At 36.4% G+C, this 17,106-nt stretch overlaps 1 protein-coding gene across 1 annotated transcript in view; it reads right to left on the bottom strand.

The window, feature by feature from the left end:
- Positions 1-17,106, bottom strand: part of LOC141427594 (tachykinin-like peptides receptor 86C) — a gene marked incomplete in the record, with an annotated part of 87,073 nt that overhangs the window by 33,945 nt on the left and 36,022 nt on the right. Inside the window, 3 exon segments of the mRNA XM_074087182.1 lie at positions 4,755-4,832; positions 11,130-11,264; positions 16,190-16,291. Coding sequence (XP_073943283.1) covers positions 4,755-4,832; positions 11,130-11,264; positions 16,190-16,291 — 315 coding nt within the window.

Below are 17,106 nucleotides of genomic sequence, written 5' to 3'. Positions count from 1 at the left end.
TGTGGAATTTATTAGATGGAAAAGCGTAGCAAATTTTTAATGCTTGTGCTTTTTTTTATTATGGTCCAAAGAAGTAAAGGAAAATCCTATGCCTATTTCGGTAATCCATATAATGTTAAGTGTGTTTTTTATCTGAATTTTGTATCGGTTTTCACTTTATTATTGTATTTCTTTTCAATGTATGATGACCAGATGGTGTCAAAGAAAGATCAGCGCCGGCAGGGCTACTACGAAACTCGAAACTCGAAGTTCGTGTCGTACCGTCCCTCTCGCTCTCGTATTAAATAATACAAGTGTCAGAGGGACAGGGAGTTTCGAGTTTCATGTCATGCACATTTTTTCTTCCTTCTTTCTTTCTTTCTATAAGGCCGTGTTCAAACCAAACTGACTGTAAGCCGCCGAATGTGAGCAGGCTCACTGAATATTATGTATGGAAATACAATAAACTGCGTACTGTTAGTTAGATGTGAACGAAAAAGTGAATATGTATGGAAATACAATAAACTGCGTAACGTCGGCGGCTGTCAGTCAGTTTGGTTTGAACACGGCCTAACTACGGTTCCACGTCACGGTATAGATTTAAATAATTTTTCGTGATTAACCCTACTATAAGCTTTCTTAATTCAATACATTTCAATGCATCTACTAGCATCATGATCTCACGTAATCTGGGTGTATAATGATTTGCATGATATTGTACTAATATTATTTTGCATATAAATGAAATGCATAATTTTATTCTGCACAGGTGTTAAATCAGTATAAGTACAGACGACGACGACGTACCTATAACAAAAAAAAAAAAACATTTTCTGGGACCATAATAATTGGTTAACATAACTTAAGTATAATAAATGAAATTATTTGATAGATCACCTGACAGGAAAAAAGCCCCACCAAAAGATCTGTCTGTTTAAAATCTTATGTTTAGTTATAAATAATTAATGTTAAAATTTCCAGTTGCATTTAAATGTATTTATTTATTTTGTATATTTTTTTGCAAAATTTTTTTTTTTTTAACATTCAACCACAATATAAAAATTTCATATTGCCTGGTTGGTTGATTTAGCCCCACTACTCACCAGCCAGGTCTACAGTTCTCTGTTGGGGTATAATAGGAGAGGTATGGGACAAGTTTTCAGCTTGCCTCAAAACCTACCCAAAAATTGGTGCCAGCTCTTGTACTATGAGCAATTTTATTGCTAACCTAAACTAGACAATTTTTAAAGTTTTCAGGCCCATTATGTAAAATGATGTTATACCAATTAAGATTGTTTTTTTTCGGTCATCCCGTAAAACCTAAATTGAAAATACAAACTGAAATATAGATGCACAGAAAAACCAGAAAAATAAGACCAACACTGGGAATCGAACCCAGGTCCTCGGTATTCCGTACCGCGTGCTATACCGCTACACCACTGTTGGTCAACGGCACAGACACGAATTTTCCCTATGCACCACATATCTCAGCTTGTTTGTTTCTTATTTAGCCACTTAAGCAGTGACGCTAGCAACATCTATGCCGTAGCCCTCATCGAGAAACTTTCGGCATTCCATTGGAACTAACCGCTCACTCGGACAAGAGATGTCGTTATTAAGCAATCAAATTAAGATTGTTCTTTTTGGAACAACAACAGTGGTGTAGCGGTATAGCACGCGGTACGGAATACCGAGGACCTGGGTTCGATTCCCAGTGTTGGTCTTATTTTTCTGGTTTTTCTGTGCATCTATATTTCAGCTTGTATTTTCAATTGATGTTATACCCACTGACGTTATACCAAATGTTAGTATGCGTTCCATTTATTAATACAAAATGGTATTGTTTCAAATGGCAAATTAGTTAAGCACGTTGTTGTTATGCTAAATGTTTATAATGGTTTAATTAGTTATTGTGCAAAAAGTTTCTACTTGTCTGCTGATTGAACGGCAAGTAACCTGGCTTGATCAGGAGCTCATTAAAGATCTCACCCATTACATCGAATCATATCATGACCGTAATAGGAACGTGCCAGGCAGGGAATGTAACGCGCATGCATGGCACGCGACGGCGACGGGTGGTTAAGAAACGTGCTAGTGGGCATACTTTTTAACCCCCGACGCAAAAAGAGGGGTGTTATAAGTTTGACCGCTAGGTGTCTCTCTCCGTCTGTCTGTGGCACCGTAGCTCTTAAACGGGTGAACCGATTTGAATGCGGGTTTTTTATTGGAGAGCAGGTTTTCTAGCAATGGTTCTTAGACATGTTTCATCAAAATCGGTTCAGCCGTTTTTGAGATATTGAACGAAGTCGAGAGTTTTCTAACATTTTGGTTGGTTATTTGTCAATACAAGGAATATTATTTTTTCCTGACACTCCTATTACGGTTATAGTATGATACGATTTAGTAGGCAGAGACCTTCATGGTAATCACGGTCTAAATTCCGTAAACAAAATGTCCATTATTATGAAAAATAAGTAACAATTCTGTTGAATTTCAGTACGACCGTTTTAATCAGCAGGATAATAATGACAAGAAAGCAAGCAAACAATATTCTCGAGTAAACATTCACAGCAAAATGATTATTATTCCACGACTTTATTATGAAATCGAGCATCGGGAAGTTCCTATTCATGAAAGCGTTGACGGGTGAAATAGGTTCTCACATATCGAAGATGTATCACTGTATAGGTAGATAAAGGGTAGATACTTATTGTTTGCATACGTGCGTTCTTTTTTCAAATTAATAGCGATCTGAAAAATGCGAAGCAATGAGCAATTTATTAATAATACTATTAATAATCCCAAATTAAGCTAAGTTTGTAAAAAAATATTCATCTAAAATCTAAGAATGTTCTTATTTTTATAAAAAATACCTGCCCCGACCGCGGATCGAACCCAGGATCTCAAACTTCATAGTCAGTATCTTAGTACTGGGATAGGTCGTCGAAATTGGTTTTTCCCAGGTGCCCGTTGATCCAGCTGTTCGCACTGCAGATAAGTGGGAAAAAAATCCTAGAAGCCCACACTGAACAGATTCCCAGTAGTTCAAAGCCTAATACTAATATCTAAATGTGAAATCCTGGAATTTTGTCCCACTTCTCGCAGTGCAAACGACTAGGAAAAAGTTTTTGGAAAAAAATCATTTTTAATACAAGCTTTTTATGCTGACTCTACTTTTTTGTCGACTGTACTTGTATTGCCACCCAAACTACATTTGCATACCAAATTTCAAGTCGATGCCATTAACCGTTAAAGAGTTTCGTCCTGCGGAGACGATCCTGACCAGACTTCCTGGATGTCACTGCCAGATTTATGTATTGTCACGCAATTTACATAAGTATGCAGGTACTGGTGGTAGGACCTTGTGAAAGGTCCGTCCGGATTGCTACCACTATCTTGCTCGCTAATCCTGCCGTGAAGCAGCAGTGCTTGTACTGTTGTGTTTCGGCGTGGAGAGTAAGAACGCCGGTGAAATTACTGGCACTTGAGGTATCCCATCTTAGGCCTCTAGGTTGGCAACGCATCTGCAATATCCCTGGTGTTGCAGATGTTTATGGGCGGTGGTGATCTCTTACCATCAGGATACCCCCTTGCTCGTTTGCCATCCAGCAGAATGAAAAAAAAAGTATAACAAATTTCAAGTAAATCCAACTAACGGAAGTTGGTCGAATTTAACCTGCAAGATTTGACTACAGAGAGACAGACAACGGGACAGGTGAAACTAAATAAAAGCTTATAATTATTTCTAGTTGTTCGCTATGCAAATAGGGGTGCGAAGGAATGGTATTACTGTCGAAATTGGAGTGTAAATGAAAGTACAATTTTATAACGTACTCCTTGATCAAAGCTAAAGTGTACAAACATTTGTAACCGACACGACGTTTACAATGGCATACGAATTGAGTCAGCGGATCCGTATTCACAAAGGATCTTTCGCACACAATTATTGTAATAGCTTTTGGATGAAGAGCCGATGGAAACTCGGACGGAGGGATCGGTTGAAATGGATGTCTCTGAGAAAGTGTTTTGTTTTCCGAGCTGACATGTCAATACAGATAATAGTGACATTTGTTTATGTCGATGGAAATTGCGTCTAGAGTCCCGGAGTTGATAGACGTTTTAGAATAAACATTCGAGGCATAAAACCTGTAAATACATATTAATTCGTGTGCCTTTTATACACTCGTAATGACATGTAAATACTAGTGTGGGTTACATAATAACATCACAGACTTGCATAATTATAAAAAAAAACATAAAACTTATTTAGCATAATAATGAATTCGCCTAATTGAAAAACGCATAACATTATTTTATATCTTTATTTTTTATTGTCATAAAATGAATTCGCATAATTTTATCAAGCAAGTGAATTAGCTTGGTCAGGGCAAAACCGACTCGGTTAGGTTCAGAAGGCTAAGGCGGGAGCTACGCTCTTTCGATGTTAGGTATTTTTTATAACAGTACGAGAGTAAATATTTTCACATAGTTAGTAGTTCACTTCTGAGATCAAATTGAGTAAATAAAACAATATCGACACTCAAAATAATCACTTTATATTTACATTGTTTAATACTTATGCAAATTAAGGTTATGCTTATTAAATGTATGCCAACTTATCGCTATGCCAATAACATTAATGTGAATTAATGTATGCGGATTCATAATTATCCGAATTACCGTTATGCCAATTTCAATAAGGAACATTAATTTTATGCGAATTAATATAGACCTATAAAATTATGTCTTATAAGTAAAATATCATAATTACTTACACAAAATCCATGTAAGAGACATCTGGCAAACCATCGGGCCAGTTGAGTAGACACGCCGTTTTCAGCGTACCTTTGGACCTGCCAATAAAATTCACGTTAGACAAAATAGAAGTTCGATAAAGTTCACGATTGACAAAATACACGATTGACAAAATTCACGATTGACAAAATACACGTTTGACAAAGTTCACGATTGACAAAATACACGTTTGACAAAGTTCACGATTGACAAAATACACGTTTGACAAAGTTCACGATTGACAAAATACACGTTTGTCAAAGTTCACGATTGACAAAATTCACGTTAGACAAAATAGATGTTTGAAAAAGTTAACGATTGACAAAATTCACGTTTGACAAAGTTCTCGTAAAAAACTTCACGTTTAATAAATATCACGATCTATCAGACAAGTCATTCTTACTTATAATATTACAAAAAATGCAACAGATCTCTGACTCTGTCTGTGAAAGGACATGGGATAGCAAATTGCGTTGTTCGCTCGGGATATCTAACGATAAACGAATTCTTCGCAGACAAAGTCGCGGGAAAAAGCTATAGTAACGAATATTTGTATTTTACTGCACTAAATTTAATGGTAGTAGCGATCGGGACGAACTTTGTACGAGGTCTATCCACTACTTGTATATTCTGAAACTCGGGCAGAGTTTAAGATCAATATTGAGACGTTTACCCCTCAACGATTTGGATTCCAGTTTGCAAACTTCGTTTGAATTGAAGAGTGAGCTTGCAAAATATGGATTTAATTTCCGTTGTTGCGGAAACTGTGTGTACTAGAATTAGAGCAAACGAGTTTTTAACCCCCGACGCAAAAAGAGGGGTGTTATAAGTTTGACCGCTATGTGCGTCTGTGTGTCTGTATGTCTGTGTATCTGTGTGTGTCTGTCTGCCTGTCTGTGGCACCGTAGCTCTTAAACGGGTGAACCGATTTGAATGTGGTTTTTTATTTGAAATCAGGTTTTCTAGCGATGGTTCTTAGATATGTTTCATCAAAATCGGTTCAGCCATTCTTAAGATATTGAACTTTGAAGCGACAAAGTCGGTGATTTTCCATTTTTGGTGGTTAGGTTATAAAATAAGGAAGTTAGTGAAAATCGAGTTTTATGGACACCCCTGTACTGAAATAAATAACCGACTTGGTTATCATTGCATCTCAAAACTTTTTAGCAATAGGTATAAGAACTGCGTTGCGAAACTTGTGAGGCCCCACCTTGTAGATATAGTTTATTATGTTTTGAGAAAGTTTTCTTTAGCAAAATTTTCAATAAAACAAACCCTGGTATGTATGTGCCGTTGAGTCCAAAAATATCCATACAGCTATACAGCTGTAGCGTCAAATAGAAAGAACGAAAGAAAGAAAGGTTTATTTTGGCTCCATAAGTAGGTATCACCTAAAACTAAGACTAGAACTATCACTAAAACTATGTTACTAGGTGACACGGCAGGATACCAAAAAGGGTCTCCACTCAGCATGTGTTGCCGCACATTATGTGCAGCAACGCTGGTTTTCTGTGGAGCCCAAACGTTAAATAAACATGTATGCATGAGCCAGTTCCTTTGCCCCAGTCAGAAAGAGAAAAAAATAAAAAAAAAAATTAAAACCATAGACAAGGGAGAAGTGACGTGGTTCAGTGTAAAAGATAATAATACTAAATACTGCTGTCGTGGCAATAAATATTTTTTAAACATTTTCTTTTGCGATGCGATGCCTCCGACAAAAGGAACTGGCTGGCAAAGATTATAAATCACACCATTCACTTATTGATCAACACGGACCAGTACCAACCATATCAATTACAAACAGACAAATTGAAGAAATAAATAAATATATCACGGGACAATTCACACCAATTGACCTAGTCCCAAAGTAAGCTTAGCAAAGCTTGTGTTATGGGTACTAAGCAACGGATAAATACAATTATTATAGATAGATACATACTTAAATACATATTAAACACCCAAGACCCGAGAACAAACATTCGTCTTTTTCATACAAATATCTGCCCCGACACGGGAATCGAACCCGGGACCTCAAGCTTCGTAGTCAGGTTCTCTAACCACTAGGCCATCTGGTCGTCTAAATGAAAGAAATGAAAGTGAATAAGTGTAGCTATGCACGTTAAATGCTAAATACTTAGTATGTATGTTAGGTGTATCATATATATTTCTGACATTTTGGTTACGTACAATCGTACATATATAATATGTTTAAGACCGTGACTGTGCCCGTTAACAATAAACTTCGAGCTTCACTCTGCAAGCTTTCTAGTTTCCTTGTACTGAAAGTGCCAGAAACAGCGTAGCTAGTACTTCGTAACCGACCTTGTTACAGCAATAAACTTGAATAGCTAACTGCTAATTTATTTGCAACAATACGTAGTCAAACTATTCAGAATTGCTCGCTGGTAACTCTCTTAACATCGTCTAACTTTTTATTTAATAGTTTACTAGGCAATATTGAGCTAAAGTGATTAATTCCGTCATTTTCCAGATTTATACTCTCTCTAATTAAGAACGTTCATATTACGGACGTCCGAAATTATACAATTGCTAAATTTTCGGGCGAGATTTTTGTAGTACCGAACGTCAAAATTAACATATTATTATGATTATGTCATTTTGTTTGGTTTCTTTTGATTATTTGTGTTTATTTGTAGTTTTAATTTTTTTTTTTATTTGACATTTTTGTTTTATTTAGTTTGGTTTTATCTTTAGTTTATTAGGTAATGCGTAAGTTATTAAATTGAAAATTTTCTAATGAATAAATAATATGTTTTTATGTCCATGTATTAGTATTATTCAGGACATTTGTTTCATCAACGTTCCTGAATATGTTGAAATGTGTTGAAACTTGAATTTGGTGTCAATTTCTAAAATAAAAATCAAAACGTTTATTCTGTAAGCAGGCCGCAAAGGGCTCTAATAGGTACGTGTCACTTTCTTAATTCCAGTGCTTTCGGAAAGATAATATTGCTATGAAGATTGCGCCACAAGAAGAGTGGCAGATAGTCTTTTTTTAATTAAGAGTAAATAAAGTACTGTTTTATAACTATTACACCTAACCAAGTTAAGTAAAAAGTTAAATTAGAAATGTATAAAACACAATCCTTGTAGAAATTGTCGTAACCGAAAACTTATAGGGTAGGTACTTCCGATTGTCCTAGGAACATAAATCTCGTATGGAGGTGTCTCTTATAGAAAAAATGTTAAAAACAAATCTGAAATCAATTTTTCTCTTCTCATGCTCGTAAAGTACGTGTTTATGCTGCATCTAGGCGACATAAAATGACTTTTTATGCTCGAGTGCATAAAGTAAAATATTCGTCTAAGACCAAGGTTTATATAAAACTAAAATACAAAATAAATTAAAAATAAATCAATAAAACTAAAAAATACATATATAATTATAAAATAATGAATGAAAAATAAAAGGTTTATACATATAGAAAGTGATCAATTGTTTCCACTGTTGCTATTTCATTTCCTCGAAATCTAAGTGAAAAGCAGAGTGTAAAACTCGAGCATTAAACTCATTTTTCCCTCAACGTGTCTATCCACCCTCGCCGTACCGGCTTGAGTGGCCATGAACGTCTTGGCTAAAATGGCTCGTTTTATTGCTCTTGTTGTACAATCTACTATTTATGTCTGTCTGGCTATATCAGTAACCATCTATAATGACCCCATGAGTTCATTTTGCTTAGGAGAGGAGCTCTGCTAACACTGGATATTCATAGATACCTGATTGTATACAAATTCCACGGGACGGTTTTTTTTCTTTGACCATACGCAAATAGGTAACCATCAGACCTAAATTACTATCCCCCATTATTAACGAGCCAAAACAACACGTTCATACATATACTGAGTAAACGCAAGATCATGGTGAATGCTTCATCACAAAATTATTTATAAGACACTTTATTCAATTGACGCAGTACGTGAAAAAAAATAACAAAAACGGTTTGAGATGTTATAATTAAGACTATGAGTAAAGAGCAACAGACGCTGTTGGCTTAATTGCAGAGTTTCGTGTTAGTTTAAAAATTTCACGAAACATTCATTATGAAATCTAGCCAACGAACTAACGAACTAACTGAAATTAGACTAACGAGCAAAAACTTAAAGAGCCATATGTATGGATTATCTTAATTTATAAATATAATTCGTATTTTTTTACATAATGGTTGGGCAGCATTGACTGAACTGTCCTGCAAATATTATATGATCTGAATATTCCTTTTTTTCTTTTATTGCTACTGACGTAATGATTTCCAAATATATTGGTTGATTTTCAAGGTGAACAGTTACCTGTATTAATATCTGCCACAGCAGAGCGTGTAAAAATATTTGATAATTCCTAACGGCCCTATAAAATAAAGGAGCAGCCACACCGTCATCGTTTTTTAAGCATCGGTGTGGCTGCTCCTTAAGAGTTGTATATGTATATTATATACTAGTTTATGCCCGCGGCTTCGCCCGCGTGTAATTCGGTTATCGCGCGCTGTTCCTTCAGGAACTGTGCATTTTTCCGGGATAAAAAGTAGCATATGTCACTCTCTGGCCCATAAACTATCTCAATTCAATCACGAGTTCAATGAAGTGTAAGGCATTGTGTAATTTTCGGAACAATTTGTATAATATATCTGTGTCCTTTCAACAATATCTAAATTCTAAACAAACATTCACTGGGTAACAATAACCATCCAATAGAATTAAATTATCAGTTTCACAACGTATGCTTCGCACAAAGGGAATTAAATGCAAATCCATATCGACGAAGGCAAGTAACCGTTCAGCGGTAAATCACTTGATAAGACACATCCAGTCATATTAATGTACATAGGTACCGCTTATGTAAATTTAATACGATGGGATTAATCGAATAGAAAAATTGTGATACGACATGCCAATACAGCAGTGAACAGTCAGATTAGAAGACATCGTAACCTAGGCTTAATGTCCGAAACTTTCCGAAATTATTCAAACAGATGGTAATACGGACTCTAACCGCAAATTTTTGTAGTTTAAAAGAGGGCGAGGAGCTCTGAAAATTAGGCAGTCAGGGAGACTGCCAACCGCAGTTACTCAAGAAAATTTGCAACCCGCGGGAAAAAATATTCGGGAGAACCGACGAACCGACTTCAAAAAAGGATGAGGTTTTTTTTATATATGTTCACCGATTACTCAGTGAATTGTGGACCGATTTTCAATTTTTTTTAATCTAAAGGGTATTCTTTTGAGGTGGTCCCATTGTCACCAAGTCAAGATCTGATGATGGGATTCTAGGGAAATCGAGGGCAAACCACAAATTTTATAGGCATACCTATGGCGATTTTGGCATTTTTAGCATTAAGATAAATAAATAAATAAATATCACGGGACAATTCACACCAATTGACCTAGTCCCAAAGTAAGCTTAGCAAAGCTTGTGTTATGGGTACTAAGCAACGGATAAATATAATTATATAGACAAATACATACTTAAATACATAGTAAACACCCAAGACCCGAGAACAAACATTCGTATTTTCATACAAATATCTGCCCCGACACGGGAATCGAACCCGGGACCTCACGCTTCGTAGTCAGGTTCTCTAAACACTAGGCCATCTGGTCGTCAAAGATGAGCATTTACATTCAGAAAGTATCATTTGGTAACCTGGACCTGATGAAGAGGATCGTGATGACCAATGGAACTCATCAAAGCTTAAGTAATGCTCGCTCGTCTATAAGCGATCATGATTAATAAACCTAGATAAGCGACTAAGAAGAAGCTTTAAGTTAATGATTCTTTTGAACTGATATTTTGCTGAAGCCGAAGAAGCTGATGACTGATATAATCGTTGTGAGATGTTGTACTTTGGCTACGAATCACTAAAAAGTGAGAAATAAAGAAAATTTTTAACAAAAAAGTAATACCGACTCCAAAAAAATAAAAAAATGGAACCGACTACAAAACCCTTGAAAATATTTTTCTAGGTACGTACTAACTCGAAGTCGGTGACACAGCACGACCCAGCAGGAGGGATTGAATGAAACTCATAGTATGTAAAAGAGGTAGACGACTATTGTCCCACTCCTGCTGGCTCGCGCTGAGGCACCGACTTCGACCTAGTACATACCTAGAAAAATATTTTCAAAGGTTTTGTAGTCGGTTCCATTTTTTGTTATTTTTTTTAAGCAGCAGTGTGGCCGCTCCTTTACTCAACGATTTGCAGAGAGAACGTACCTATTAGTGTAAATTTATGATCATGAACAAATTTTACTTGCATAAATTTGATTTGAAGCTGGCGAGAGTAACACTGTGCATGATGTACTGACAGGTAACGACGACGGTGAAGAAACATGTAAATTACCTGTATTCCTTCGTGGTGGAGTAGAGCAGGCAAGGTATAGCGAGCAGCATCCCGCTCACCCAGATCACGGCGATCGTGATTAAGGAACACGTTTTGGACATCCGCGGGCGCATCGGACGCACTATCGCTTGGTATCTGTGGGACAAATAGTTTATATCAATAAAATCTGTCTATTATGATTGGTTTTTTGGAGTCTTTTTGTATTTTTTATTTCAACTCCAAATTTGTTACTTTTACGGGTATCCCGTGAAACCATATCGAAAATACAAAGAGTGTGACGTCTGTCGACGCTACATAGATGTCGCTAGTGCTGCGGCTTAAGTAGCAAAGTTGAAATGCAACCTGAGATATGTATGCTTAGGAAAAATTCGTGTCTAGATTCCTGTCCAGCAGTGGTGTAGGGGTTATAGCAAGGAGCACGGATTGCTGAGGACCTGGGTTCGATTCCCAGTGCTGGTCTCTTTTTCTGGTGTTTCTGTGCATCGATGTCTCAGTTTGTATTTTCGATAAAATCTATCTATCCCTCTAATACTTTTTAATTCTTGTATACTTGTGTATATTTCGGGGATTTTTATCACGGAAAAACGTACAGCTCCCGAGAGAACAGCAACACCGATAAAAACCGAATTCCACGCAGGCGGAGCCGCGGGCTAAAGCTAGTAGTATGATATCATGTTATGTACTGGTCAGATAACTACAATAAAAATAATAAAATAAAATAAATAATAAATAAATTCTCGCTCGCACCTCTGAGTTTTTCGAAATTCATGTGCGGAATTACATTTGAAATTTACCACTAGCTTTACGGTGAAGGGAAATATCGCGAGGAAACCTGCACAATAAACCTGCGAAGCAATTCAACGGTGTGTGTGAAATTCCCAATCCGCACTGGGCCCGCGTGGGAACTACTGCCCAAGCCCTCTCATTCCGAGAGGAGGCCTGTGCCCTGCAGTAGGACGTACCTATATAGGCTGGGATGATGATGATGATGATTTGATTCATAGATATCTGCTGTTTTCACACAGACGAAGTTGAGTTACTAACATTGCAAGATCTACTGGGATCGGCACAAACACTTCCCTTACAATATGACTGTTTAACGGCTCTTGTGTCCGCAAAGGGCCATAAAAACTGTCTGCGCCAATTATATGACCCAAACAATGTCCAGATTGTGGACCAAAGTTATGTCAAGTAGGAAGCAAGTGGGTCAACATGAGCTCCATAAAATTAACCCTTTATTGTTCATTGTATGTATTTAGATAACATTCCCTCGTTTATTTTGTTTTTAGGGTTCCGCACCTCAAAAGGAAAAAAAGGAACCCTTATAGGATCACTTTTTGTCCGTCTGTCTGTCTGTCAAGACCCTTTGCTCAGGAATCCGTGGAAGTATCAAGCTAAAATTTATATCAAATGCTCAAGTCTACTATCCCTTGGATCTATGAAAAAGTCAAACTTCTAAGCCAACGCAATCAAAAGATACAGCCGTTTATGCTGAAGATTTTCGACACTCGCAAGGGTATCAAAACCTACAGGGTACTTTCCGTGAACTCAGAATCTTGAAATTTGGTACGAAGCAACGTCTTAATAGCACAAATAAAGGAAAAATTGCGAAGTGCACATTTTTAGTTATATCATATAAAAAAAAATGTTTTTAATAATTTGTATGGAACCCTCAGTACGACTCGCACTTGGCCGTTTTTTAATAAGTAGAATACTAGCTGTTGCCCGTGACTCCGTCCGCGTAGAATTTGTTTATCGCTATTCTGCGGCTACTATGCAATTTTCCGGGATAAAGGCTATCCTATATCCTTTCCCGGGGTTCAAACTATCTGTTTACCGAATTTTATTTAAATCGGTTCAGCGGTTTCGGTGTGAACAGGTAACAAACAAACAAATAAACAGAGTTACAAACTTTCGCAATAATATAAGTGGGTTTTCTTCAACAAATTTAAGTAGGTACGAGTACGCTGTCTGCGCCGGAACACAGCAGCGCGAACACTGCTGCTTAGCGGTAAAATAACTGAGTAAAATAGTAACAAGACGCTATGTGAACGCGGGTGTAGGTTTATGCATGAAAATATCCTACATGTAGCGAGCAGACACAACTATCAAGAGATGTCTCTTCGTTCCATTCTCCATACAAACGTAGTCCCGGTCTCATTTGGAAACTAGGCAAGAGAAGTAGATGAAATTTTGTAAGTATGGACTAGACGTTATAGATGAATTATCTTTGCCTGTGGTTTTTCAGATTTTCATATAAATGTGTAATATCATATTTACAGGAGCTCAAAAGTCGACAAAAAACAGATGTCAACTTTGCACGAGAATTACAGACTAATAAAGCATTTTTACAAAAATCGAAAAAACCACAGGCATAGAAAATACAATGAATATCTTGATTGTAAAATATCATTGATTTCTGTGCTATTCTTTACGTATAATATAAGGACAACGAAACCCAAAATTCAACCGAAAAGCCTACAGCTATCTCGATATAAATTACGGACGTCGTTGCGGAAGGCATGGGGGGGGGGGGGGACGGCTGCGAGCGCTTATGTCACGAGCGATAAAGACAGCGCAATATGCCAAACGAATACCTAACTCGGCCGCGCGGCCGGCAGGGAAACTTCTCTTAAAAGTATCCTATGGCCACGAAACTACCGTGAGACGTGAGTTATCCCTTACAATATCATTTAATATCCTATGGCCATTCTAAGGTCTCACGAGCATCTTCATGACAATTCATCTAATAGGTTCAGTGTTTCAGGATGAAGAAATAACAGACAAACATAACTGTACTCCGGGTACAGATTACTTTCACATTTATAATATTTGAACTAGCATAGACCTAGAACAGCCGGCATTTCCAAAGCTGAATTCTTTGACCATCTCTATTCGTTTTAACATATTGAATGATCCCTTTTTCCACAAGAAGCCAAATTCCTTTCACAAACTAAACCAACACATTCAACGTCTTCCATAAAGTCTTTGCGCACAGATCCAGTAGAATTTTGGGACTTTATCAATCGTGACTGGAATACTAAACTGGAGGTGATCGATAGGCTGGTGTTAAGATGGCGCCGGAAATAATCCTAATAATACTCGTATTATAAATGTGAAAGTTTGTGAGTAAGTTTGTTACTTCTTCACGCTGAAACGGCTAGACGGATTTGAATGAAATTTGGCAAAAAGTTAGTTTATAACCTGAATAGGATACTTTTTGTACCGATATTCCCAAAGAATAGGGATAAAGTATCTAAATAGCAACCGCTGGGCTCAGAGTCATGAAATTTGGTATGTAGGTAGCTGGACTTCTGGAATAAAACATAGGCTACTTTTTATCTCGATTCTTTCCACGGGATAGTGATAAAATCTCGAAATAACAACCGCTGGGCTTAGAGTCATTAAATTTGGTATGTAGATAGTTGGAATCTGGAATAACACATAGGCTGCTTTTTATTCCGATATTCTTATACAACCGCTGGGTTTAGAGTCATGAAATTTGGCACGGGTGTTTTAATTTATTGTCAATGAATAGCACGATGTAGTTTTAGGGAATTTCCACGAGAATTTAATAAAATCCCGGAATTTCAATTCAACTGTATCTAATGATTTACGCGTGCGCCGTCTTGGGTAAACACTAGTAATAAGATAAAGCAAGCGTTCTTTTATAAGTGTGTTCTTTTTTTTATAACGGCACATTTCTTTTTTTTCTAACCTGAGTAATGTGCCACTGCTGTTATAAATAAATTATTTTCTTTCTTTCTTTTAATTTGTACAAAATATTTGCCAAACCAAGTCTTTTAAATTGAAAAATCAAACTGAAATATAGAGAGTTTGTATTTTCAATTTAGGTTTTACGGGATGACCGTAAAAGTAAACATTTGGTATTGGAATAAAAGTCTTTTAAATTGACAATTAGAAAAATCCAATATTTGTTATTTATTTAAATCGTTTGAATTTATTAAAACTTTTGGGTTAAAAAATAATCAAATTCGTGTTATTTCTACGAAGCAAAAGAAAAATGTTAAAGATTTGTTGTTATATCACAATGTCAGGTATGTAATAAATTGAAAAGTTTTATCCGGTAGCATTAAATATTTACCGTTCAGTAACTAGGTATTTATTCTGTGTAAAGCGTGATCTTTGACATCTGGATATTTTAAAGTTGAAATTCAAATACTGTTAATTAAGCTTTGTGCTTGTCATTCCTGAAAATAGACTATTATAGTGTCTGAATTTCAAAGCCTGAAGCTCAAGTCTGTCTGACTCATTAAAATAGAGATTCTCTAATAGAGATTGCCAAAGCCTTTAGGCACTTGTCAAACCAACTTTAATTACTGTTTCATTATTTAATTTCGCTGTTGTAGTAGCAATAGAAAGTCACATATCGCACTAATATTATAATTGTAAAAGTTTGTAAGTCTGTTTGTTTGTTACCTTTTCGATAAACCGATTTAGATGAAATTTGGTATACAGATAGTTTGTGTTCCGAGGAAGGACAAAGGACAGTTTTTATTCCTGTTACAGAGACAGAGAGGCAGTCGGACAGATGGGCAGTCTATATTTATTTATTTATTGATTTATTGAATATAACCCATGCAAGCTTACAGTACGAAACCAAAACACACACATTAATTACAAAACAAAAAAAATATATTGACAGTGGCAGTGTCCTACTATCCTACTAATATTATAAATGTGAAAGTTTGTGAGTGAGTGAGTATGTTTATTACTTCTTCACGCTGAAACGGCTGGGCGGATTTGGTTGAAATTTGGTATGTAGATAGCTGGACATCTGGAAAAAACATAGGCTACTTTTTATTCCGATATTCCAACGGGAGAGGGATAAAATCTTGAAATAACAACTGCTGGGTTTAGAGTCAAGAATTTTGACATTGTTTTTAATGTAACATCAATGAAAACCACGATTTAATTTTCGGGAATTCCCGCGGGAATTTTTGAAAATTCAAAAAATTTCAATTCAGCTGCTGGATCTAATGATTTACGTGTGCAAAGCCGCGGGTAAATACTTGTAAAGATATAAGATAGTAAATTACCTGTCAAAAGAGATACCGGTGAGTGTGAACACGCTGGCGGCGACAGTCACGTTCGCTATAAAGTTGCTGAGTTGGCAGTAGCGAACCCCGAACACCCAATCGCTGAAACAAACAATAGTTATTTGTGATACGAGGTTGTTAAGTAAGATTTTACAAATGAGTTGACGAGTAATAAACCCGAGCCGCAAGGCAAGGGTTTTCATCGTCACGAGTTGCAAAACCTTGCCAACCATGTTCATACGACGCTTTTAATACATTTGTGAGAAAATAGGCAATTAATAACACAAAATTGAAAAATAAAAACAAAACAACGCAAAGTTTTACAAAAATGGTGCGTCCGTAATGCGCATGCGTAAGTTTTGTTTTTTATTGGTTAACTAAAATTATCAGGCAAAGGTTCGACGCGTTCAGGCACTGCGAGTTTTTCGAATAAATAAAAGGTGGAATCATTAAAATCTGAGGTAATCAAATTACAGTTTATAATAATTACAATCAATTTTGCAAATTCATTACTTAGTTTTGTATATTTATACATTTTTCTACGTATAAGTCGATATTTTTTATTTTTGTCATTTAAAACTCTGCTTGTAAACTTGAATGTGAATTTTTCGAGCAAATTTTGTGGACATTGTGAATGTGATCAAATGTCTTCTATTCTATTCTATTAAATGTATTGAAAATATACTTGTAGTAAATGCTATGAAGCTCCGAAGCGGTAACGTTTCGTGTGCTCTGCCTATCTCATTTGGGAATACAGGCGTGGTGTGTGTGTGTGTGTGTGTGTGTTTCACTCCTTCACGCTACAGTTTGACGCATTTGGATGAATTTTGGTGTGTGGATAGCTGCACGTCTGGAATAACACATAGGAAAGAAAGAAAGAAAACATTTATTCGTGACATGACATGACGTGACGTGAC

Source organism: Choristoneura fumiferana, chromosome 4 (assembly GCF_025370935.1).
Source record: "Choristoneura fumiferana chromosome 4, NRCan_CFum_1, whole genome shotgun sequence".
NCBI classification, from domain to species: domain Eukaryota; kingdom Metazoa; phylum Arthropoda; class Insecta; order Lepidoptera; family Tortricidae; genus Choristoneura; species Choristoneura fumiferana.
This window is presented reverse-complemented; position numbering and strand designations above follow the sequence as displayed.